Below are 27,027 nucleotides of genomic sequence, written 5' to 3'. Positions count from 1 at the left end.
AGCCTTGAATCTATCCCAAAAATATTTTTTAAAATATGACATTTTCACCAGTTGATATATATTTTTACCAGTGAAAATATAAATTATCTGGCAGTTGCTAGTAAAATCATATGATTTTAACTTTTCTATATGTAGTAATATATATATTTACATACTTATCATTATTTATGTATAAATTTTACAGCGAGTGTGTATTTTTTGGTAAAGTTATATTTTCAGTAGTTAAGTCTAAATACATTTTCACCAGTAGATATATATTTTTACTTGCGAAAATATAATTTAATTGATAGAGTTTTTGACCTGGACTGGAAATTCACTATATGGCAACACTGAGCAATAAAGAAAACATTACAAATTATCAGGTAAATATATTATGAGTGGATATTTTTAATAATTTTTAATGCCTAATTAAAATATTTCGCATAAAATATAATTCAGAAAATATGTCGCAACGGTGGTTAATTTTTATATTTATTTGTAACATGGACAGGGTTAGCTCGTACCTATTATTGTTACTCAAGAAATTATGTCATGAGGCCCGGAATCATTGTTTTCCCAGGGCCCGGGTTCGCTCTCTATGTGTACTATAACTAATTAAATTATTTCTGAAAAGTCACAACCCTTCAGCCTCAAAACCTGAAATATTTATAATCATTTCACTTATTTACAATATAAAACTGTACAGTCTAGTGTATTTTTTCAACGTTTTATATATTTTTTGGCAATTTATAAATAAAATATATAAAAATCTAGTACTCAAGATAAAAAAATCCGTGTCGTTGGACTTAAAAGGACTTTGAAGGGTATTTTTGACACCTAATTTTAAAGGGTACACTACATCACATCTTTCAAACACTTCAGTTAGAAACTTTATCCAGAATTTCCACTTCGCTTCCGATTTGGAATAACAAGAGTTCAACAGTACCCGTGCCAAGCTAAGCTGCACACAATCGATTAATACGACCTTTAGAAAAACAGTCGTTTTGACTTTGACCATTTAATCTGATCCAGCTTAAACCTACAAGAGTTTGGAGACTAACACTACTAGAACAGGCAAGTATATATGGTAGAACATAACAACAAAAAATATATTTTAACATAGCATACATGTATGTTTATATAAAGAACCACCGAGATATATCACAAACCACCGTTTTGTACTATTTAGTCTATATCACTATTTTGTGGTCAGCGTGTTATCAACTTCACAAGGAACATTTCTATCGGTTATGTTTTATTATTCAACCGAATACCACAATAATGTCGCAGACATTACTTTAATGTATATATTTCAACTACAGAACCAAATGCTATCAAATTATAAATCTGCAAAGTATCGTTCAAGTTAATATCCGTAATTCAGTTTCATCACCAATTGTTTTTAACCGAAATACTAATAGATTGAAATTCAAAATATAATATATTTTTACTCTGTTCATAGGATGCGCTCAAAGATATATTTGTAAGGTCTCTGCAAAAATGACATGCCTAGTTAAGTGTGATAAAGTAATGATTGATGATTCGGATTTTATAAATATACCAGTAACTTATTATATATAGAAAAAATCGTATAAAACATCGTTTTTCATATTAATAAAATGGCGTTACAAAGACGCCGAAAGAAAATACTAAAATGTTGAAGGTATGAATCAAAGAGTTTTTTTATGCTGAATTTCTTTGCGAGATTTTAATTTTTTTACGTGTTCATATTTTATATCGAAAAGTTAATATTTTATTTTTTCATAAATGTAATGTATGTTCATGTATTTTTTTTATAATATTGTGTAGTTTTAATTGAATTTTAAAAATACTCACATTGGATACTAAAAAAAAACGCTATCGATATTCTAAAAAAAATTGTCCATGCTACTTTTTTCTATACTAATACATATATTATCTTGAAGGTCTAAAAACGTTTCCCATTACTATTTAAATATACCCTTCCACTATATACACTTTTGAAAACATTTCAACTGTTGAATTGCCCTACTGCCACCATCGCCATACATCTCCATTCGGAACTGTACACCCTTTGAAAAATTTGACTGTTTACAGCCTCCAAGTCACACTGTGATGTTTATTGGATACGCGTGCTCCCTTGTGTGCTCGCTGGAAGTATATTACAACCTATTTTTACCGGTCACACCCCATTTTCCCCCTTTAGCGATGGTTTTTGGTAAATTTTGCGAATTAATTTATTTGCGGTACTAGTAAAATATATGAATTTTTGATAACGCACACTATGACTCACACTATTAGTATCGCGTTTAACATTTTTAACCGCAAACACTTGCTCGTTGTTTAAATGTCAACTTTTCCCGATAGAAGTTTAATAATGTTTGTACAGTGAAATTGACAGTTAATAGTATGTGTGCTGTAATACAAAATTTTATAAAAATATGAATAATATGTCTGAGGTTTTTGTGTTACTTTATAACAAGATAGTAGAAATTAGTTTCTGTCGGTTTTGTTGAGCGCCGTGGAAAGCGTCTGTGTTAAATTTGAGATACTGTTGTGTGGTTTTTGTTTCATTTTGAACTCAACCCGTATATTTGTATTATTTTAACCGAATAAGGGTTAAAACTATAATGCTTTAACAAGGTTGCGACTGGAAGAATAAAGGTCAAATCCTCCTTACCGCAATTTCAATCTGTGAATTTATAGTTTTAACAATGATATAATTAAAAGTAAACCTCAAACCAAATAATCATAAAAATTAATGTATGTAATAATAATTAAAATATAATTATTGTGTATTTTTACATTCGATATTATTTATTGTTTAAACACTTCAATTTAATAGCATAACATTTTTTTTATCAAAATTGATGGTCCTATATCATTGAATGTAATGCAAATAATGCATCACTGGTTAATATTGCTAGTACAGTATATGTGCTACTTATAGAACAAGTATATTCGTCACGCCGACGTTATACGACCATATGTGATGATCGGATATTTGAACAGATATACTACAGAGCCAATTGCAGATATACCTAAACTTAGGACAGTAAAAGTCTATACATAGAAGACAATTTATATGAGCAATATACAGAATAAAATGCGCATTTATTGTAAGCATTTTATAAAATATATATGCATTCAAATAAATAAGTTCGAGCTCAAAATGTTTCGAACGTATGTGTACCGACTTATTTACTAGTAAAATTACATTCATACTATTGAAAATATATTTTCACTGTAACAGTTGCGAAACGTCCAAAATTTTACTTAACCAAAGTTCTAAAAATAATTATTTTAACTTCCATTAGATAAGATTTGGGTTTGAAACATAAAATATTGCACAATGTAACATTTTTTATTGAATAAATATATATTTATTTAATGCTCATATTATTAATATTGTAATGCAGAATGATTCGTTTTAGTGTACCCTACAAATAAACTGTTGTTCAATTTAATATTTTTTAATTGAACATAGATATATTTATTTAATGCTCATTTTATTATTATTCTGGTGCAATTCGTTTTATGGAACAAAGTATTTATTTAAATGAACATATTCCTGTTAAATCGAACTCATATATAAAGGGACCAAAACGTTTGCCGATAAGTCGGTGGAAATATCATTAAAAGTTAAGGTTTTACTAAAATGATCGTTTGGGTGCGAGACTAAACAATAACAGAATTATTTCTGAATCAATTTTCTCTAACATTCGTCCAAGGTTCTTAGAAGGATCTACATAAAAAAATGACACTTTGTCAAAACTAATAAATCACTCAGTGTGAGTCGACTCAGCTGACAGGCGAGGAATCAGAGACCAGAGCGACTCCATTTTTTTTAAACCTGTGTTTAACTAGCTACAAAAGTCACACAACTCAACCAATCCCAAAACTACCAAAGTTAATTTAAATTTTCATCAATATTTCAACCCAACCCCCGAAGCTGTCGTTAAACATCAACGAAAAGAACTCGCTACAAAAAAACTCTGTCAAATCTCGAAAAGTGGCAGCGCGCGGTTAAACGCCGATGGGTAATTTAATTAAAGTCGCGTTTTCGAGTTGCTCGAATTAGTTAATTTAACCATCATTTCGCCGACGGGGCGCGTGGGATATTTCGCCGAGGGCCCGAGGGCATTATTGCCCCAATTTGGGACGGGCGGAAAGTTCGCCTTTATTTATTGCCCAGGCTTAGCCGCCGCTAAAAACCTGGACACCCCCTCCCATACCTCCCACGATCCCAAAAAGCCCGCGATGATGAGAGCGTTTAATACAAAAGAGAGGAGGCCGGCCCAAATTAATGGCCAGCCGAAACAAAATAAAATTGCGCGAAATCGCAACTCCGCCCCATACCATTTCAACGAGCACCCGTTACCCCCCTGGTTTAGATCCGTTGTTTGCGTTAAAAGATTAAGGCGGATTTGGCGCCGAATAAGACAATGAAAAAATTACGCAAATCCAACACTGCCCTTCCTCGAACGAAGTACAAACAATAATATTAAATATGGAACGAAAACGAATCCCGGTAATGTTACGAAAACCCTAAATCCGGAATTAAACTTACCTATATAAACTAATATTTAATGAACGCGTCAGACTTTGTGCGAGGTTGTCAAACAAAACCATCTAACTGGCAAACATTGAACAAAAATAGTGGTATCATTCAGAGGTTCGTACACAACATAATAATAAATGAATTTTCATCCCATAATTTTTTAAAAAAAATTAACAATGATGAGAATATTTTCAGACATAAATATATACACGTGTGTCTCATTAAGAGTGAATAGTTAACCATGGCATATGTAGCGACCGTTTGCTACCCAACGATGATAAGTTCCTTAAAACCACTTCTAAGATAGAAAGCATGATGAGACTTAATCATACGTTTCTTAAAGGTTCCGAAAAAACCTCTATTCGTCAGACGCCAGGGATAGCAACAGTTGTGAGCCATGCCAGACAGTAGAACTTGGGTCGTCGACCAAAGCAGAGAGAACAACGCTCTTCATTTTTTTTGTTCTAACACATGGATTTCTTTAACCTTTTAGACGCGGTAATCATAAATAAATTTGGTTTTTAAAAAATGCAATTGTATGTCTCTATTTAAATGCTGTGATTTTTTCAATTTCTTTATTTTAAATTATATTTTATGTTATTTGTGATTTTTTTTAGTTCAAATATTTTTAACTGATTTTTGCACTAATAGATGAAAAATTAGTCAGGCGACTTAAGACGATTAGCGCGTTCAAAAGGTTCTTTTCGGGCCGTCATTCCATCTCTGGAAGCCTCCGCAGTGGGCCTGACTGTCTGATCCTCATTTATGGCATTCTCTAAAGATGTACCCCCAACGGCACCCTCCAACGAACGGCAGTCTTTAGAGTTGTTTTCCTAGAACTCGACCCTCTCCAGCCACAACCACTATATGGCGCGTCGCCAAGTGCCTGCATCCCCGAATAATGTGCTCCGTAAACAGTGCCAGTGTTTCTTATTCATATCAAAATTAAAATAGCTTGAATTACGTTCCCACCAGCAAACTATTGCGATGACAATTCATCAAATCACAAGCAATAATCTATATCTAGATCAGGGCTCGGCAACCTATGACCCGCGGGTCACCAAGTGACCCGTTTGATGATTTGAAGTGACCCATTTCAGTTTTGCAAATATCAATTTTAACGTGTTACGATGTCACGACTAGAACACATATATGGTTGTTAGGACCAAAAATATTCACTGACCCGATATTCTTTTTAATAATCACATTTTAATTATTTTTACCCGCAGCCAAAAAATGTTGCCGAGGCCTGACCTAGATAATAGAAAACTTAGTCGTTCATTAACGACAAATTTGATTACAACAGTCTGGGAGTTATTAGTACATGGCATTATAAGGCAATATTTTTTGGAAGAGATAACATAAATGGTTAACGATATCGTGAGATAACGTCTCAAACTAGTAATTCTGAGGTTGCGGGTTCGAACCCTAGCAGCGATAAAAATAGTTCATTTTTATTTATAAAAATGCACTATTATTAATAAAAAAACGGCCCCAGCTGCAGTTCAATATATTGAATATAAAATATATTACACATAATAATTTATAAATAATAATATGGATGTCCCCGATTCTCAGACTTTGTCTGATATTCATTATATCTGATTGACTTACCCAGTTGGTGCAGATTTACACCGTCGTAACGCATTGTGCTTACGCCAGTCTGGTCATAATGGAATATTTAAAAATAATAAATAATAAACAATCTTAATAACCTGGTGTTTTTCGAGACAGGTTTCTATGAGATGATAACCCTACTAGATTTTTTCTTTGGGGTTACATGAAATTAAATGTCTATGTACTCTAATAATTAACAAAATATTCATAACTAAAAAACAACATTGAAGTGAACCAGAATTAAAAAGCACAAAAACTCAAAAGTGGAAATTTAGACAAATTATTTTTTTAATTTAATATAGTATAATATACGTATATTTTTATTATTTAAACACCATATTTAGATTAATAACACAGATATTAACCTAAGTAATAGAGTTGACATATCACAAAAATAACAATCGCGAACTAATACAGATAGCATTGAATGTATTTTTTTCTATTTGCATTACAATATTACACAAGAGTAACAGAAAGAAGGAATGGTCTCATAGCAAAAAAATAGACTTGAGACGCAATTTAAATAACGAATCCCAGAAATGCAACTGCACACTCAAAAAGTAATTATTATACAATGCACAAGAGATTTTAACAACGTTGAACAAGTATAATTTAGGCTGAAAACAGGGCATAGCTAAGTTACCGTCTCCAGGAATCAGATACCAAAAGCAGTCGTAACTCTGACTGAAAATTATTTATTTATTTTAGAGTAAATCAACTTGTAAACATTAATTTAATAAAAAATGGTTAGAGCATAACACATAAAAAGAATATATTTTAAAATAATAATAAATTAAAAAAAAATAGAATAGGTATATACTTATGTTATTATAACAAAAACATAATCACTTCACTCTAAGTAACTTAATATTAACAGTTAATTTCAAAAAGTGTAATACTACATAATGCAGCAAATGTAAGGTTTACAAGAATACAATTTATCTTCTCTGTAAGCAAGTGATAAAGATCTCTACTACAAATGAAATTCAGAATGGCTAAATATAAAACTGCAAAACGAACCAGATAACAAAATATAAATCCTAGCATATACAAGATAGCCTTATATGGGAAAAGTCGTGGAACTAAATAGATTCTTATAGTACATACTTAATTATTATCAAAGTTACAACTAAGATGTCTTAAATCCTTTAAATTTACTACGATGTATGTGAAAATCCTGACATTATGCCATCAAGATTTCACGTCCTTTATAAGATTTAAACCACCCACGTAACAACCATAAAACACAAACGACATAAATATTAGATTCGTTTAGATAAACACATTGAGCAAACACACATTCATTCACCTGGGAAACAACATAAATAAATAAAAAGAATGCCAACGAATATTAATCACAAATACAAATAAAAGAAATGGGCCATACGCGCATAAAATATTCAGTATTAATATATTTATATATCTAAACGTATTATTTTTTGCGCAACATTATTGTGTTTGTTCGGGCGCTCTGTTCTGTGTTTTGTTTGCAAGACTGCGAAAATATACGCTAATAAAATTAAGCGTTGAATAAAATAAGAGAAGTCAAACAAAAACTCAATTCAGAACTTGTCAAATCGCAAAGTAATCGAACAAAGTTCGATTCAAAAACCGTTAAACATTCAAAGCTACGCTGTGTTAAATAATAAAGACCAGTCTGACTCAATCAACGAGTCGCCGGCAACGACGGAAACATGAACTACAAGCTGAGGACTAGCTTGAGTTTGTAGTATCTTACTGGTCAAATGTTTGGTGTCTGATTGACGATACGTATCTCAAGACTTTATTTTTTGTGTTATTTGTTCCTGATTTTGTTTATGTCCTTATTTATTATGTAAATAATAGAATGCCGTCACCTATTAAAAAATATTCATGAATTCGATTTCTGAAGTAAATATATTATTTATTAACCACTAGTGAACTATTTTAGGTTAGGTAACAAATTGATTTAAATGCATGAAATTTAATTTGATACCTGTATGTTTTATTACAACATGTAAAATTACATTAGATTATCTAGAAAACCGCAGCAACCGTCAAAGTTTGAAAACAGTATTGTCGGAAAAACCGCAATTCTGAACCTACAGCAATTATTGCGAATGCGGCTAGTTATAGTTTTCCACTTGTTTGATACGAATGTTGTTAGCGAATCGTTTGTGAATTTAAAGTACGCCATTGATTAAATATGGTAACAAAGAGCAAAATGTAAAGCAATACTTTGATTACATTTAATATTATACATAATACAGTGTGGGCCATAAGTTTTTGCACTTTTGAAAATTCAATAAAAAAAACTACAGGTCGTATGACAATGAATGTTTATTTCACTAAAGGAACACAATCAAGAAAATCATGTCTAAATGTACGCTGGCATTTCTCGAATCTGGCACCTAGATTTTAAAATACTCGATGACACAAAGCGCGTGGGATCTTTTGAGTTTAAGTTAGATTATTGTAGCTGGTTTATCCAAGTAAACACAACTTTTGAAATAATAGTAAAATTATTTTAGTTAGAAATGAAAAAAGAAAAGTCTCGTAGTGAAAGAAGATACCTAGGGTTCTCAATCGAATATTTCATTATTCGGATTATTCGTCCGTGATTTGAATAATTGATCGAATATTCGTTTATACCATCTCGAATAAAATTTGAAAAAATCTTAGAATGAAACAATTTGAGCAATACTGGTAGTCGTTTTTTTACTTTCAATATACACGTGACTAGTGTCGCTCCAAAATTCATGATCCTTTATGTGCCTTTATTATGTTTTTAACTACAAAACAATGAGACGCTACTTCTCAGAAAAAAAAATGCTCTTACACATTCGAAAAACATTTGTGAATAGAATGTTTATTGGCGGTGTCTACTATGACCGAAACACACAGAATTCGTTCGTTGAACGAAACAAAATATTTAAAAGGCACGCCTTTATTATCGTTTAAAGCTTATCTCAAAAGTATGCTTCGCAAATTTTTGTGATGTTCGTATAACGTTTTTATATTCGTCAATTTAAGTGGCAAAGATTTTATTTCAGTCAATTTAATAATACATTTAATTAGTTTCTAGTTATTTAATTTATATGCAAATCTACACAAAAAACGACGATACATATCCGATCTTAATGTACATACATATATCAAATTCGTTTTAATCATCATTGGCTATTGTATGTACAAAAAAAAACGATAAACTTATGTGTTTAAAATGTTCCATCAATTTTGCTGAATTAACTCATTCGCAACTGATCTTAATTCTGGTGATTTGAAAAATCTGATCATAAAGTATGTAATAATAAAATAGAGCATTTTACTTTTGACGCCCTCATCGATAATTATAAAATTTAAAAAAGTAATTAATGAATAATTAAAATAATCATTATTCACTAATTATTATTTTTTAATCAAATAATATTTTACGGGCAATTTATTATTCAATACGAATAATTGAGAACCTTTATGACACCATAGTTGATTTTAGCGCTCACTATTGACTGTGACAGTCTGACCTTATTTTCAAAAAAGTAAGGCCCAATGACGCTGCCTGACCAAAATGCGCACCAGTCACTTTTTTGGGCGTGTAATGGTAATGATACAGTTCGTACATAATTATTTATTTTGTAGAACAATTGAACAATTTCAACGCGTTGACCGGTAGTTAAGTGATCCATTCCGTAAAGGTGTTGTTGCAAACTAACATGATATTTACAGTGCCTCCTACATAAGAAACTCGAATTCGATCAACCTGTTTTTGCGGACGCCAAGACAGGTTTAAAATGCATAGCAAAAATCATGAAATTTGCACCCATGGTTTTTTTGCTATGCATTTTAAAACAATGATGTAGAAACATCACGTATTTATGGCAATAGTGATAATTATCAAAATATGTTTCATTTAGCCAACGATTTAACAATTAATAAATCCCTTGTTTACTTTTAGATGTTGTAAAGTCGCCCAAGGCTTTTAAAATATCACTCTAATTTAATCTCGTATTTAAAAGTAATAAGTCTAAATGTTTAAAAATGTGGTAATTTGTAGGGGAATGGTCAGAGGAGAATGGGGGATGATGAGATGAAAAAATTTTATTCTATAGAATTAAAACCTTTTCTTCGAAACATTTTATTATTTTAGATTTTGCCGTGATCGACATTTGCTTTGATCTATCCATGGTTTAGGGTTTGTCTTTACATAACCGAGGCTGACGTACAACTGATAAAACTTTACAAGTTACAATATCTTGTAAATTATTATCACAGATGCAATTAATCATAAAAAATACAATAGAACAAGGTTTAAAAAAAGAATACATATTAATAATATAATTCGTGAAATCTTACTAGCCATAGCTGTATATATGAAAGCTTTCATAAATTTTTAGAAGCTAAATTAATGCCTTCAACAATATATTAACTACACACATTTGGGTTAAAATGACTAATTGAATGGACAATTCATCTTAAATTCTTTCAAAGCACATAGGTATAGTTTTCGTGTATTTATATTTATTTATTTTATTTTTCAAATTCCAAAGCATAACCATTCCCGATTAATTCAAGTGTCAGTTAAAAATAGCTTTCTAGCTCTGGGCTATTAATTTCAAGAGTGCATCCCGGCTTATCTCCCACGGCCGGTCGATTATCGCGTAAAACCGGCCGCAATTTACGGACTACGTTTTTATTTACGGCACCTACACGTTAATCCGGCGTCGCTTTATACCGTCATGTTTGCCGACCCGTGCGACGTCCGGTTTCCGTATCGGTGTCGCGTCCGGGAAAAACTCGCTCGAATAGCCTTTGTTGCCGCTGCACACGTCGGCCATCGATCGTTAGGACACTTTTCAAGCTTACTGTGTAACTCTATTATATGTATGTGTGTACATAAGATGAAAGCTGATTTTATAGACAGGGTAATTCCGTAACTCAATATATTACTGATAAACGGATAGAAGACTTTTGTACTAGTGGTAAAAGTGTTTTTTGATCTAATAAAAAGCTTAATGAAAATTATACTAAAAATCGAACAGAATAGCAGTATTTATAATTGAACTGTTTTGTATTACAATTTACATGCATTATTTTATTAAGAAAATAAGTAAAAAGAAATGGCAAGCGAAGAAAATTTGTAAAAGGTTCCTTTCATGTGGTCGGGCTTCACGCTGCGTAATTAAGGATGGCAATAATACCTAATTTTCAATATCGGTATTACCTAGAGAAAAACAGTCAATACTCGGTATTTGGTCACCAGTATTATTTTCATTGATAATTGATTAATCAATCACGATAAGCTAAAAAAACACCCCCATTGTGTATGTTCGATGCTCTATCAAAAGTGGAATGAATTTACCAATTAATTTATATTTTAGACTTAATTGAACTTGAAAACGTAAAAACGGCAAAAAGAATATTCGAGCACTTACTCCAATGTCTTGTCCTATATAGGATGACAAAATATTATATGCAACGGTTCCGCTGTGATATTAGGATGTAAAAGTGCAGTGAAAAAATTCCTGACAGAGAAATTTCTTGCCGCTCGTTACCGAGCGTTCCCACTGCGACGGCGCCGACACGATTTTATTGCTTTTGACGTGAATTTTTGACTTCTGAGAAGTGATAATTGTTTTTGCACCCTCGGTTTGAATACACTTTAACCAATACTCTCATATTAAAAGTCCGTAGTAATATCGATAATAATAGCTATCATATTTTTAAAACATAGTGACAAACTATGGATCAATATGCGAGATGAGATGTCTGTTTGCTTATTTTCCGCTTATTTTCCCTTGAGAGTTGAGTTGGCTAAGTTTGTATTTTAGACTCGATCTGATAAAAGTTCTAAAATTATGTTTAATTTTAGAACTTACGTTAGGTCAAGCTGGGTTTGGTTAGGTTTGGGTTTGAACAGCAAACTTACGATTTACAACTGAACATTTTAGAACAACATATAATTTTCGCTAGTAGAAATATATGTCTACTGTTGAAAATGTATTTGGACTCACTAGTGAAAATATAACATTACTGAAAAATACAACTAACGTATGGAAAAATTTAAACTATTAAATTTTACAAGCATCTGCCAAATGAATTATATTTTATACTGATAAAAATATATATCTACCGGTGAAAATGTATTCCGATATGATTTCACTGAAATGACATATTTTCGAGATAGATTCGACACTGTTTTTTTTAGTTTTCTTTGAGGAATAATTTTTGGTTTCGAATCAGGGACGTTATTTCTGATTTTTCCAACCAAGGAGAGAAGGGCAAAAGTTAGTCAGTCAGTGATCCTTTTTTTTTGTAATATTTTGATTTCATTAAAATTCATAGTATTTCATTAAATGACATGCATTTTTCTTGCCAAATTCAAGTGGACCTTATTATAAATTTGCTGCAGCTGCTGTAAATTTTACACCACGAAAATGATCCTCCTATTGACTCAAAAACATTTTATTCCACGTTGAGAGTAAATTTAAATAAGGATGCTAGATAGAAAATGGGCTCGCGTATTTGACTAAAAATATTGGCCTGAAGATATTGATATTCACATGGATATTTAGGAATATGTCAATAAGACGACTACTAAAAGAAAGAGTGGATTTCGCAACTACATTCGTGAAAAGACATCCTGAAACTATATTGTGTTTGATATATGCTCTGAATTCTATATCCATTGTTTCATGTGAAAGTGAACGCGGGTTTTTGCGAATAAATTTAATTATTACCCTAATAAGAGCTTCGTTAAGATCAATACAGTTTCAGCACTTTGGTTCATCAAAATCATCGGTCCACCTTTGCCACTTTTCGATCCTTCAAAATGCGTTGATCTGTGGTTTCTCAGAGGACATTAGGCTATAGACACCAACACTAAAAAATAAATCGAGACGATTTATCAGACGCGAATGGACAAAACCAGATAAATCACTATAAACTTGTATTCAAATATATGACATTTAACTTTAGATTTAACATGTCTAAAGTAAAGAAACAAATATGATAAATTTTGTTTTATTTTTTATGCGCTTAAATGATATTTCAATATAATTTTTTTTAATAAAAAGCTTGACAAAAAGTGAGTACCGGCACCATTTTTGTTTAAAAAAAAGCTCTGGTCTTACCACTCTTATATTAACGTGCTTTTGTTCTTCTGTAGTTTTTAAAGTGTATGTGCAAACCAAAGAAGCGCTAGTATCTTAACAATTTGGACGCTGACATATTTTTTTTTATATCAATAAGGAATCCTAGATAAACAAACTCGTAAACCATGTCAATGCTTTGACCGACTGCCCGTTGCCTTCCACGCCGGATATTAAGAAAATTCAATAAAGACACTGGGTTATTCACCAATATATTATATTATTACATCAAAACCATTTAAGGTACACGTGTGTGCGCGTCTCGTGTTGCTTTCAGATAACCGGATGTATACCTCCACAGAAATGTGATTGATTTCGACCAAACAATGGCTCGTTTTAAACATGCGTGTCACGAAACGTAGTACGTTAAAAGCCAAATTGTGTCGTTGTTTTTTTTTTAAATACATTGATATATGCTATAAGTTTGTACAGAATTATAAAAATAAACACAACATGTATACAGTTTAATCTATAATTGAATATCTATACATCTATAAAACGTTTAAGAATGTAGGTATTTTTCTGTAAGAAACGGCGTTTTTATACCAGCACGATGCTTCCGGATTTATTTAATATATAATTTTCATCAATATAACATAAACCTTTTATTTTTAAGCAACCTATTTTGCTGACAGCTGTTTCACACAAATGAACAACTATCACTTGCCTAAAAAAAAAAGGTCAAATAGTTACATATGTAAAATTTTGTCTTGTGAAAATTTGACTGCTGTACACGACTCAGTTCCTAGCATTGCTAGGAACTGAGTCGTGTGGTTTACGTAACATGCTAGTAATTTATTTTTGTTTTAATTATATATATATATATATATATATGTGAGTCGATGTTGCAAAAATCGCAAAATATGACAGTGAAAGTAATTTCAAATAAAGATTTACCAATTTTTAATGTATGACAAATTGAAAATATATTTAAGAATTATATTTTTATATAGGTTAGAAACTAACACATTACCAGTATGTAATGGTTCATTAATTAATGGAATAAAGAAAGACATTTATGCACTAAGAACTATATACATCATATTTTTAATTTCGTTGCAATATATCAGATGTTAGCCCAATACGTTACAACGGGGTAAACATATGACACAAATTCTGTAAATCAGCGACATATTGTATTAATTAAAAACTACTATTATAGCTTACAATTAATTGATTTCAGTTTAATTATTAATCTTTAATTATATTATTAGTGTATTCCTATTTCCCAGATACGATATAAAATTGAAATTTGAATCTATATGGGATTCGAATCCAGGATTTTCCGGTATTACTTACCGACTTAACGTTGGGTCAGCTCACATACATAATTTATTCCCGATTAGGTTAGACTTCTATGAGAGTAATTACAATAGTTTAATAATGCAGCGAGGATTGCTAAGCCGCGCAGCGGAAAATCGGCTTAAAACAAAATGTAATTTTACTTTTAAAAAGTTTAACTACGCAGCTACATTTTTTATATTTAATTTTCTTAATCATTTGCTTGTCTCGATAGTGATCAAATTTTAGGTCCTGCAGACGAGTAACTTTTCTAAAGAATCGGAACTTCAAATATAATTTCTCCTTAAAAAATAAAAACAATCATGATCATTTATTTAATGTAAATAATATAATAAAGTTAAACTTGAATTGGAGAAAAAGGAAAAAGTAGGAGATTTAAATGATCATTTTTTTATTATAATGAATATTTGTTCGCAATTGCATTATTCAAAAACCTGCACAAAAATGTTTTAACATCAAACCGTTTCTAAGCACAGTGGGATAAGGGGTGACTCATCGATTTTTTAAATTTAAATGTGATGAGTAATCCAAGTTTGTGTTCTCAGAACTCCTTCTAGTCATCAAGCTAGTCGTATTTAATTTTTCGATTTTTGTAAAAATATCAAGCTATCTCTAGAGTTGAACTATATTATTGAAGCATTGGCATTATTGGTTCTCAACTATTCTCAGAATGGCATCTGTTGACCAACTTATCAATTATCCAATAATTAAACTTTGACTCAGCACAATTCGCAATTCAAAGTTTATTACTACACAAACGGGATTGTTCGTTCAAACATGCAGAGCGAAGATGCAACGAGCAAAGTTAGTTGTGTTAACCGTTTAGTCGTTAAAACATTTTTACTACCCCGGCGGCACTTATGCAATCTCGGCGATTCAACTTTAACCGTCGAATAGCTGAAAAGGTTAAATGGCGCAATAGCCATTAACATAAACGCAATCAATGGATTGTTACTGCCGATTAAAATTCAAGTCTTAAAATTCAGGTGTCGCGTACCATGGCCCCGCGATCGAACGAGCTATGAATGGCAAACTTAAAAACGTTCGCTCACCCCATAAAACGTAGGCGATAAAAGACGATTTTTAGCGTTCGCGGGTTAATATACACAAAAACGCAATTAAACTATATTTGCATAGGTACCGACGTCGGTCGTAGAGAGTTAAAATTACACTCGGGCTGAATACAAATATCCACTTTCGCGCGAGCGCGCCCCCTTCGAATCGCAGGTTTTTCCGCTAAAAAAGGAAACCTTTTCTGACCGGTCGGAAACAAGAAAATAATTTTCATAACTCAGACGCCTTTTGTTTCGAGCGGGGTGCCCTAATTAACTTTGCCCTGTGCAATATTTTTGTGCTCCTCTCCTGGCGTGTGCGTGAACGGTTTCATTATTCGACGTCCAATTTTACCTTATTGTACTTATGTACATATATTGAAAGAAGGGTAGCGAGAAGAAAAAAAAGTAATACAGAAAAGCGTCGATTATGGGATATAACTGAAGGATATCGATATTGGAAAACTTTCTTTTTTAACGTCTGAGTTTGTTCGATTATGGGGCGAGAGCACTCGAGCTCGAATAGCATTCAATCTAAATCGAGAACCTCGATATTGAACTATAGCTAATATTTTTTGTACTCGGTTTACAGAGAAATAATTAAAAAAGGGTCATTTAAATGTAATTATACGTACATATTTCGTGTCTATAAATAAGCAAATATATTATTTTGACACGCAAACATAAATACGTTGATACATTAGGTAACACGAAGTTAAATATTTTTTACAAAAATTAATATGGTTTTAATAAATATCTTTTAATAAATATTAGAGCTATTGTTATTACACATATATAAAAAAAACGTGTATGTATCTAATAAAAATACACGTATGATATTTACTACACACACATATTGTAATGAATATATACATACTATATCACCACACATGGCCAAGTAGCGGCTCACGAGCCGCATGCGGCTCTTTGGTATATTTAATGCAGCTACAGTAGCGAGCTAGTAAGGTATAACAAGCACTCGTTATGTTTCTGCAGAAGTAATTATAAAAGAAGACATGCTCGATTTAGTAGCACTCAAAAAATCAACTCATGTCGATATCAAGAATGCACTTGACATAATATGTATGTGCTGTGTCTGTGTAACTGACGTAGCACCTGCAATGTTAGGCAAAAATGTAGGTCTCATTGGCCAGAGACATCATTTTAGCTTTTTTCAGGAGGGGAGGGGGGAAGTTGGCCAGTCAGTGGTCGTTTTTAAATATATATTTTCATGTAATTCATAGTATTTCAATAAATTAAGTTAAGTACATCTTAAATTTACTGCCTTGATCACCCATGATTAGCCGAGAGATAAAAAATAGAGACTTTTTACAATATATAAGCCAGAACGACGCTTCAGGTTAAGACTATAAACTTAACTACAGTCAGAAACTGTACTTTGTTAATTATAGTGGGCCCGCCGCCGGGGCTCCGTTCCTCCGAAAGAAAATTCGCCCTAGAGGATCTGGAAGGAAAAACTGCTTCCTTCCAGATAAAAAAATCCTAAATATTTATTTTATTAAGGGAAAATTAAAATGTATAATATTAATTAAAAACCCGTGACAACCCTTTAAACGTGACATAGAAACTGCATTAAATGGAGAGCAAGCGTCAAATACCAGAAGCTCTGTGCTTCAATTTTCTAAAAAAAATGTTGCTGTATACAGCTAATTAGACCGGTAATAACATACGATTGCTCGGGGTGGAGTAACACTAATAATACATTTTATTATAGTAACTTTTAGAAACATCGCTTTTAAATTTGATCTTATTATTTTATCTATTACAAAAACCCTTTGCAATAGATTGCACCTTTGCAATAGATTGCACATTTTCTACACATTGCATAATATATGAAAAATGCACATGTTTCCTCTTCAAATACAATGTAGATAATTTTTTCGAATTTCATCTCCCGCTAAAGTTTTCAACGATACAAACGTCGCTTCTTTGCCTCCATTTATTTGATCGTTCTCTACAGTGCGGGCGTGTTTACTTTCCCGGTATGTATCGATGTCAAAGTTTCCCATCTGTTACGGGAGGCTTTTGACTGGAGTTTTCTACGGCAATTAGCGGCGCCGGAACCACCGGCGCGGGGTCACGTCCGGGAATTTCCCGGTTTTGGACCCTCTGCGTCGAGGACCCTCGGATGTTAAATCCGGAAGAGCGGCGCGTGCGTGTGGTGCGGTGTAATACCAGCTTTAACCGAATGGCTGCTCAGGCGCCGCCGTAAAAGTTACGACTCCAAGGTTATACACGCAAAGTTTTCAGTTTCATATTTTGTTAATACAACAATGGCGCGAGAAACGGCCGCGATAAAATGATGCTTGCGGGGCGCTTCTTCTTCTTCAACCTCGGGTGAAACTGTGCGAGATTTTTCGCCGTCGTAAAAACTGAAACGGGAAATTATAATTTCGGTTTTTTTACAACCACTCAATTTCTTATTCTAGCGAGCCGCTTCCAAGTTTTTGAGCGGCTTATAAAAGTGTTTGTCGATATTGTACGTTTATGTTTGCGTTAAGTTAACAAAACAAAACAGTCGATGGGTAGATTTAGTTCGAAGTTTATTGTGAAATAATATAAAGAACGAATATATGTAGCCAAATCCAGTTTCTAGTGACAGTTTAATCATCAGTTACTTTATAGGTCATCGGGATATTTCTACGTTTTACATCAAACAAACGCAGTTTAAGGTTAACTTAAAAATTTTAAAAGTTGGCGGAGGCAAAACGCCTACTTAACTAGTCACTAGGATTATTTTTGAAATTAATCGATGATTCGAGACATAGTGATCTCAATCAGACCTCAGTTTCAACAACATGTGCTTGCCCTGGTAAGTCCAAATTCTTTCAATTGCGATCCTTTTCTGTTATTCAAAATAAATAACTGATGCTAAAATTAATTGCCAACTTGTTTCTCCTTATGGGAATGACGTTACGAACACCCAAAATAAAGTCACGAATTTAAAACAATTTATACGAAGTCACTAATTAAAAGACGTTTAACGATCAATGAAGTCTCTTTTAGAGATATTTTCTAAAAATCTAAGCATTCTTAGAGAACACTGAATTTATCAATGACCACATGTATACCATTTTTTCAGCCCTGTTAATAACATATTTGCACTGCCTTCGTATATACAGTCTTTTGTCAGACGCTATGTTTATAAAAAGGCAAGTAAAACTTCACATAGTCTTAGACCGTTTTTAAATTGTAAACTATGCTATAATAAATATTTTTTCCTGTAGCGTTCATAATACATCGACAATATAAATAAATATCGATAAAGCAAGTACGTCTTTAACAAAAGATATCATACAAAAACCAGACCCGATAATTGCATTGCCACAGAGCAATGCCAAATAAATGCGTTCGAATAACAGAGCCCAAATAGTGCATTAAAACATCGTTTTAATTATTACATGCTATTACATATAGAAAGCATGTCTGAGGAATATAAAATATACCTCAAAAAACAATGCCACGAAATCTACGCATTTTTATAGCTAGTACAAAGCGGTGACGCTAAAAGATAACGCCATAATCGACAAAAAGACAATACATATTACACGGCCACAAGGATTAAAAAATATAAATAGAATATCGTTGCAAATTACTAAGGAAAATTCGGAAATAAAAGCCATAACTCCGATTCAGTAAAGGTACTCGGATTCAGACTTTATTGGCTAGCTTCAAGTTTTGCATCAATTTGAAAGCCATGTAGCCTCCATATATAATATAATATATAATAGACGCGGTTCAATCTTCCCTCACTGATTGTATAAATCCAATTCTACAAATTGTAAACCGATATACCTACTGTAGGAATCGAACCCAGTATTAAACGAAGCACTGTTTTCTGCTATAAAACATGTTTAGTATTATTATATCAGAGCCAGAACGATAAATTATAATAAAAAAAAAACATCTGTACAATTATTCAAAAACAAATCTTAAAAATCATCGCACCATTTTTATGCAACATTAGTTCACACGTGTTGGTACCTATGACATCATAGTAAAAGATACATAGCAGAGCAAAAAACTGCACACATTGTCAGGCGTTTATATTAATATATGCATAATACATATATGAAAACATAATATTTGATTTGACGTTCCAAGATTTTTTTCTATATGAAAGTCTCTAATACTTTCATATCTGACTTTCAATGTTAAAAATAAAATTTTTACTCGTAAATGTATCATATGTATCTAATAAAATTGCTAAGAAAAATTTCTCGGAATATATCCATTTTAATCGAATTTAATCTACCGCGATTGTCGTTTTTCAAAGCTGTGAGATTATTTTATTAACATTTACAATATAATGTCGTAAATAAATGTATTATCAATAAATATGGGCTATGAAAGCTGCATAGTTATTTTAAAACGGAATGATATCTCTGTTTCTTCATATGGTTATAAATAGGGGAATATATCCTTTGTTATGTGGGGTATTAAGACATAGCATACCGTACCACACGGTCCGTCAGGACACCGATAATATCAATCGTATTGTTTTATGTCGTGGCAATAAGTTTATCAATTAAATTGGAACCTCTTTATCAACGACATTCCAATTTAAAACAATAATACTTTACATTTATTATTAAATATACAAAATAAATATTACAAATACCACTTGACAGATATAGTTGAAAAGATGTTAACGAATAGGCGCCACGTCGTGCGTTAAAATAAATTGATTGTGAGATATCAAAAACGACTTCGGGGCCTCTAGGTATAAAACTATCTATAAATTTTACGTCGTTGACGATGGGACCTCTGAGGAAAATTTCAATAATTTGTGGCGCAAACGACAAACGCCCATGCAATACAAAAATTGGAACGAAACTGGTCAGCAAATCATTCCAAACGACACGACTGTTTTGGGAAAAATTCAAATAGCAATCTTGCAGTCAATATAAATAGCATATATAATATTATTTAACATAGGATATATAAAATAATATTTACTTGGGAATTAATTTTTATTAGACTTGACTTCGGTCGGTCTTAATATAATAAAAACAATAAAAATACGATACAACTTTCACCGGCGGATTGTGGATGAGTATCGTCGTGGGCATCGTTGCGAAATTCGGCCCACTAACAAACATAGTTCGGTATTAGTTTATATATATTAAATTTTAATAAAAGCGATGTTCTATAATTATAAATATATTTTGGCACACCTACGCATAATAGCTTATAAAGATTCAACGATAATTGTACACCATATTTCATATACTTTTGTTTACAAATATGCGTCAGAAGCGCCCGTGAAAAAATAACAAATGTCCATTCCTCCAATTTCACTGACGAGAATGTCGTTCAAACTCTAAACACACATATATGTTTACGACGGCGCCGGTTTAAATTTATTAGCGGTCGCGAACAAAGCGGCGACACAAACACCGAAACGTAAAAAACGAGTCCAGACTAAGCACCATGTTTACTGCCGTGTAACTCGAATCAATTCGCGATGGACAGTCGCAATTTCATGGGACGACCGCCGTTAAACTTGGTGAACCCTGAAGTTAAAAAACTAATGCCTGTAATTTTAATCCATGCCTCCGGGTTATAGATTAACGTCGTTTGCTACAAACGAGCGCACCAAGATCCGAAAACTCGCTATTTAACTGAATCAACTTATATTACAAAAAAAGTTCATTGATCGATTATTTAAAAAAAAAAAATTAACGAATAACTACTACATACTATACATAGTTGCATCAAAATACATTTTCACAAGCATACATATATTTCTACTCGTGAAAATATAATTTAACTGATAACATGCTGCTCCAAGATGTCTATGAAACTCAATTTGACAGTTGCGAAACGTACATTTGCTGTTCAAACCCAAACCTAACATAATAATTATTTAAATCAAAATACATAGAGACGTGTACCTTTCCGCATATATTGTTACAACTCATAGCTGTGTCCTAAAACATATTTATATTTCGCAAAGAACCTAAATGTCGTAAAAAGGAGGTTATTTTTTGGGACGTTCAAGAATAAGGAACGCAATCGCGACACTACAGCTCGGGTTGTCGACACCACCCTCAGTATTTAACTGAGTACACGCTGTGTCAATAATAAAATTAATTAAATCTCAATTATGATAAAAAAAATACGGATACTCTTACAGATTTGAGAAAAATATGTTTGAAGTGTTACAAAAATCTTCAATTCTTAAATATCACAAACCTGCATCATATTGCATATTTAATACTGGCTCGCGAATTGGGTCACCTCGACCGTTAAACGCGTTCTCCTGTGTCGATGCACTTGAATTTTATTGCTCTTATGTATGTTCCCGTATTCCTTAGAGGGTCCAAGTTATTGGCCTTTAAATTGCATAAACCGTAACCCAAATGCAACCACCATAAATTATAAATGCATTAACATTTCGCAGCGCCATTCTATCTTGGGCCGTAAAACAAGATATCACCTTCGACGCCATAATGTCGTCATTCTGTAAGTTTTTGTACTTTTACTGCAATTTGATACGGCTTATATAAAATATTTAAGTGGTAATATAATACATAATAATACAATTAAATTATGCGATATCTTCTCTCGTGCCGAACACGTCAGCCCAATCAATTAAAGAACAGTATTTTGTACGTGTCCTGAATTAATGTATTGATATGGAAAGCCATGTGTGTACATACATTAAACATACTTATGACACGTCTTGTATTTTTACATATGAAGTCACACGTTAACTCCACGAATTCCGAGAAAGCAGAATGTGTAAAACTGTAAAGTATACTTAGAGGGGTTTTTGACCCCTTTGATATTTTGCCATCGTGTGAGGTATCCAATGCGGATCTACTGTCATCTTATTTGAGAGCATTTAAAACGTACATTTATGATGCTGCAATTTTCTTTGAACGCCAAGGAATTAAATGGATAAATAGAACAATGAATAAGCATACAATGTAACCATATGGTTTTGTCAAAAAATGCTAATGTTAACAAAAAAAAAAATTACGGGAAGATGTTACTTGATTTTTTAACAGTTACGATTCTGAACTATTGGAAAACCATAATTGGGTTATCAAACTTAAACTGCTGTCTGTTTTGTGGCACTACACGATGCCAAACACTTCTCAAAATCATAAACAATGTTGAGATACCTCCGTAAGTTTTAGGGGTGTGCCCATATTGTTTTTGAGTGGTTTACCTAGCAAATTAACCCGTCAGTTATTATAGTGAAATTATTTATAAAAAATAATAATGCCAAATCCTTTACAATTTAGTTGTTAAAAAATTGATATTCATCAATTAGATTATCGACACGATAAATTTTACATTATCAGTTTAAAACATTGAAAAAAAATCGAAATATGTGCAATAAATTGGGTTAAGAGTAAAAATCTTTGGAAAAACCTTAGTGATACTACATGCGTGAAACTAGTGAGCTTTTACGAAAAATTTAATAAAGATATACATGTGGACAGCCCTTGTATGTAGATTAGTGAATATGCAGGCGTGTACGAGCCAAAAAGCAGTTATTGCCCGAAGAAATGTGTCTGGCACGCATAAAATGAGCCAATCGATACAACAGCTGGAATGTTTTGGATTGAGGAAGAATGACGCTCTCTGATGAAAGTAAAATAAATTTATACGAGTCAAATAGGATGCAGTGATTCTTCTCAAGAATTTTTCGAGATTTTTCATTTTTCTCGAGAATTCTCATATTTCTTTTCTGAAAAGAGATAGTACTTTTAAATCTGATAAATTCGCAGTTTCGTTTAGAGCAGGTGGTTAAAAAAGAGACAGAAACTTCCAATTGCCACGCCGAAAATAATATTAGACAATATAAGTTTTACGACCGACTCTAGGAATTCCGATTAGCAAATGATTATATTATTAAGTCTTTGACAAAGATTCCTTTGCCGGTTGTATGCAACAATAGTTATTTTTCGTGTGAATGCTTTCATGAAGTCACACGATATAATGTAATTTTTGTAAAATATAAGAGAGAATATCATGCGAATATCAGGTGATCGTTAATTAAACATGTAGGTACTGCATATTTACTCAGAATGATAATAATATAAGAATTTTAAATAAATTAAAAACGTAATGATTTAATGTTCAGAAAAACTGCAACTTCTTTAGATACGATTTTATTGCTTTTGACGTGAATTTTTGACTTTTGAGAAGTGATAATTGTTTTTGTGCCCTCCTATTGACCAAAATTCGGTTTGAATATACTTCAACCAATCACTTCAAGAAATCCGTAGTAATATTGATAAGGCTAGATATCATACTTTTAAAACATAGTGTAATATCGAAGTGCAGACAAACTATGGAACAAAATACGAGATTTCTCCCTGAGAATTGAGTTGGCTATATTTGTGTTTTAGACTTGACTCAATATAAGTTCTAAAATTCTAGTTTTAGAACCTTCATTAGGTCAAGTTGGGTTTGGTTAATTCGTGTATGTTAGGTTTGGGTTTGAACAGCAAATTTATGTTACGCAACTGACAAATTGTGTTTCATAGACATTTTAGAACAGCATATAATTTCACTAACGCTTATCAGTTAAATTGTATTTTCGCAGGTAGAAATATATAATATATCTACTGGTGAAAATGTATTTGCACTAGTGAAAATATACATCGCATGTAATTAAATAATGATAAGTAAATACATGTATGGAAAAGTCGAAATCATATAATTTTACCAGAAGTAAAAATATATATCTACTGGTGAAAATGTATTCCGACATGATTTCACTGAAATTAAGTATTTTAAAAAATATTTTTGTGATAGATTCGAGCTTGTTTTTTATTCAGCTATTTTTAAGGGATTATCTGATAATTTCTGATTTTTTCATATAGAGGGCAAAAAACCAGTCAGTAATATTTTTTTTCTGGCTAAATTCAAAGTGGAGTAAATGACGTCCCTGCTTTTAGACTTTATTATAAATGTGCTGCAGCACTTAAATTTTTCAAAAAAATGGTCCCACTATTGACTCGAAAACATTTTATTCCACGTTGAGAGAGATGTTTAATTTGTATTATGCTTTGGGCTCGTGTACTTGAATATTTGGAGAGATGGAATTTAGGAACGAAAGATAAATGAATCTAATTATTAGCCCAATAAGAGCTTGAAAATATTTAATTTATTCGTTTAACTTTAACGTCTAAGATAAAGAAAAAATGAAACAAACGAATATAATATAATGTAACGGAAAATAAACAAACGCGCAGTTGGGAGGCGGTCCGCTAGATGGCACCGGCGTCTACGTCAAAAACTCAGCTGTCAAAAACTCACCTGTCGTACTCTCGGTTGTCCTCGTCGCAGCGCTCGTCCTTGAGGTTGCGCCAGGACTTGCCGTGGCGGCAGGTCGTCACCAGCACCACGTCCCTCTCGTTGTGGAGGTGCCACAGCGAGTTCCTGGTGTCGCTGCCGATGCCGTGCACGTAGCGCTTCCCCTTGAAGGCGAGCAGGTAGCGCTTGTCGGCGGGGAAGCCGGCGGCCGAGCCCGATCCCGGCTCTCCGCCCTTCTCGGGGTGCTGGCGGTGGAAGAGCGGCAGCGAGATGTCGAAGCCGGGCCTGAAGCGCGCCGCGGACGAGCTGGCCTTGGCGAGCACCGCCTGTCCGGGGTCGAAGCCCAGGGCGTCCTCGGCGTAGTCGGGCCAGGTGCCCGAGTACAGGTTGAATACCACGTGATTCTTGCCTCCGTTCCAGAAGGGCAGCCTGCGCAGCCTCTGAGGCACGTTGTGCACGAAGTCCGGCGACAGCGGGTCGCGGTCCAGCGTGTCCACCCCCAGCACGAAGAGGCAGGCTCTGGAGGGGTCGTCGGTGGCGTAGCGCGACTGCCGCAGGGCGGACGTCACCTTGCGGTACGACAGCGACGACGGTCCCTCCGAGGGATACACGTACACCTTGAGTTCGTCCCGACAGCGGGTCGGGTCGAAGCACGTCTCCATGCGACACTGTCTGTCGGAGGCCGGCGGAGCGAGGGGCCGCCGTCTGACGTCCGAGGCGGCCCCCGCGCGCTCCGCCGCCCCGGCGAAGGACCTCTTCGCCGGGCGCTCCTCCCCCGGCGCGACTCCCTTCAGGCGGTTTCCGCCGAAGTAACAGTAGGCGAGGAACGCGCACGACGACACGAGCAACACGTAACGCTTCTTGGCCTGCATGGCTAACTACGACTAAACGACTAACCCTTGGGGGTCGGGCGACGACGGGACATGGCCCCGGCCGGCCGCGACCCGCCCGACTCCCGCACCCGGCGGCGCGCGACTGACAGCGCGACGCTAGCGCCGCCGCGTCGCCGTGACGACGGCGCGTGCGCACAAAGACGCGACGCAACCGGCCCGTTCAAAACTACATTTAAATACGCGCAAATATTATATTATATATAAATCTATATATTATAATACAGTGCTTTGTGTAAAAACAGCTCAATTATGTTATTTATTTTTACTGGCAACATACATATGCATGTATGCATTTGTTGTCGTTTTGCCTTCGTTTGTTTTATTTTAATCAACAATTATAACGGTAAGTTTGGATGTTTTCGTATTAATATGGCATTATTAGCCGATTTTAAACGCGCAAAATTAAACGATCAGAATTTAAATCAATTTTGGGTCAGATTAAAAATCAAGTCTCGGTCAGAATAAAAAATACATAATAAATTAACGTGCTGCCTCAGTCGTATTTAACGGAAGAAACTTGAAGTTAACCTAAACTATTTTATTATCTCATTTTAATCGTGGTACTCATATGTATAATATATGCGTCTTTGCCTTTGGAACAATTGTTTATTTTAAATTCTTCTTTTAATATAAATTCTAACTACAACCATATTAGAATTCTGACCCGAAAAATGCAAGCTGATTTCAAATTGGATAAATATATTTATTTTTTAACAAAGATGGGGAAATACTCTGACCTGCCGTCGAAAACAGCTGGCCTTAGGGGTGATTGACCTCGTGGCCAATGAGACTCAATGTGAATCTAGTAAGACTTTTTATTGCAATATGACAGGAAGATTCGCAATATTTGTGTTGAAAACCAAAAATTATCAGTTTGTTTATTGACTAAAAACATAACCGATGAAAAGATAACCGTTTCAGAAACAGAAAATCAAAACTTACTCCTCATAATTACAAGAATTTCACTGTTGAGGATTGGAAAAAGGTAATAGTGCTGTATGTTACGAATAAAATAATACCGCTTTAAAGCGTATTTTTTTATTTGAAGGTGTGCTTCTCAAAGGAGTCTGTGTTTCGAGTTTTGATGGAGAAAACAAAATGCCATTCGCAAACCACATTCCAGGATGTATTGTGCTCACTGTTAAGCATCCACCTTCAATCATGATTTAGTCAGTAATTTATAGGAAAGGAACAGGCCGTCGTTACATGGTCGAGAA

The 27,027-nt window shown here is 33.6% G+C and overlaps 2 protein-coding genes across 2 annotated transcripts in view; one reads left to right on the top strand and one right to left on the bottom strand.

The window, feature by feature from the left end:
* Positions 1-25,894, bottom strand: part of ttv (exostosin glycosyltransferase 1 ttv) — a 264,636-nt gene extending 238,742 nt beyond the window's left edge. Inside the window, exon 1 of the mRNA XM_088199171.1 lies at positions 24,921-25,894. Coding sequence (XP_088055297.1) covers positions 24,921-25,789 — 869 coding nt within the window. The 5' untranslated portion in view covers positions 25,790-25,894. The remainder of the gene's footprint in view (positions 1-24,920) is intronic.
* The window catches only part of LOC148228711 (pyrethroid hydrolase Ces2a), a 44,290-nt gene continuing 42,618 nt past the window's right edge, over positions 25,356-27,027 (top strand). The window contains exon 1 of the mRNA XM_088199174.1: positions 25,356-25,492. The gene's annotated coding sequence lies outside the window, so the exon portion shown is untranslated. The remainder of the gene's footprint in view (positions 25,493-27,027) is intronic.

The sequence above is a fragment of the Plectrocnemia conspersa genome, unplaced genomic scaffold (assembly GCF_051122295.1).
Source record: "Plectrocnemia conspersa isolate PC_06_02 unplaced genomic scaffold, ASM5112229v1 ptg000012l, whole genome shotgun sequence".
Lineage (NCBI taxonomy): Eukaryota > Metazoa > Arthropoda > Insecta > Trichoptera > Polycentropodidae > Plectrocnemia > Plectrocnemia conspersa.
Note: the sequence above shows the minus strand (reverse complement) of the source record. Positions and strands in the feature narration are given on the sequence as shown.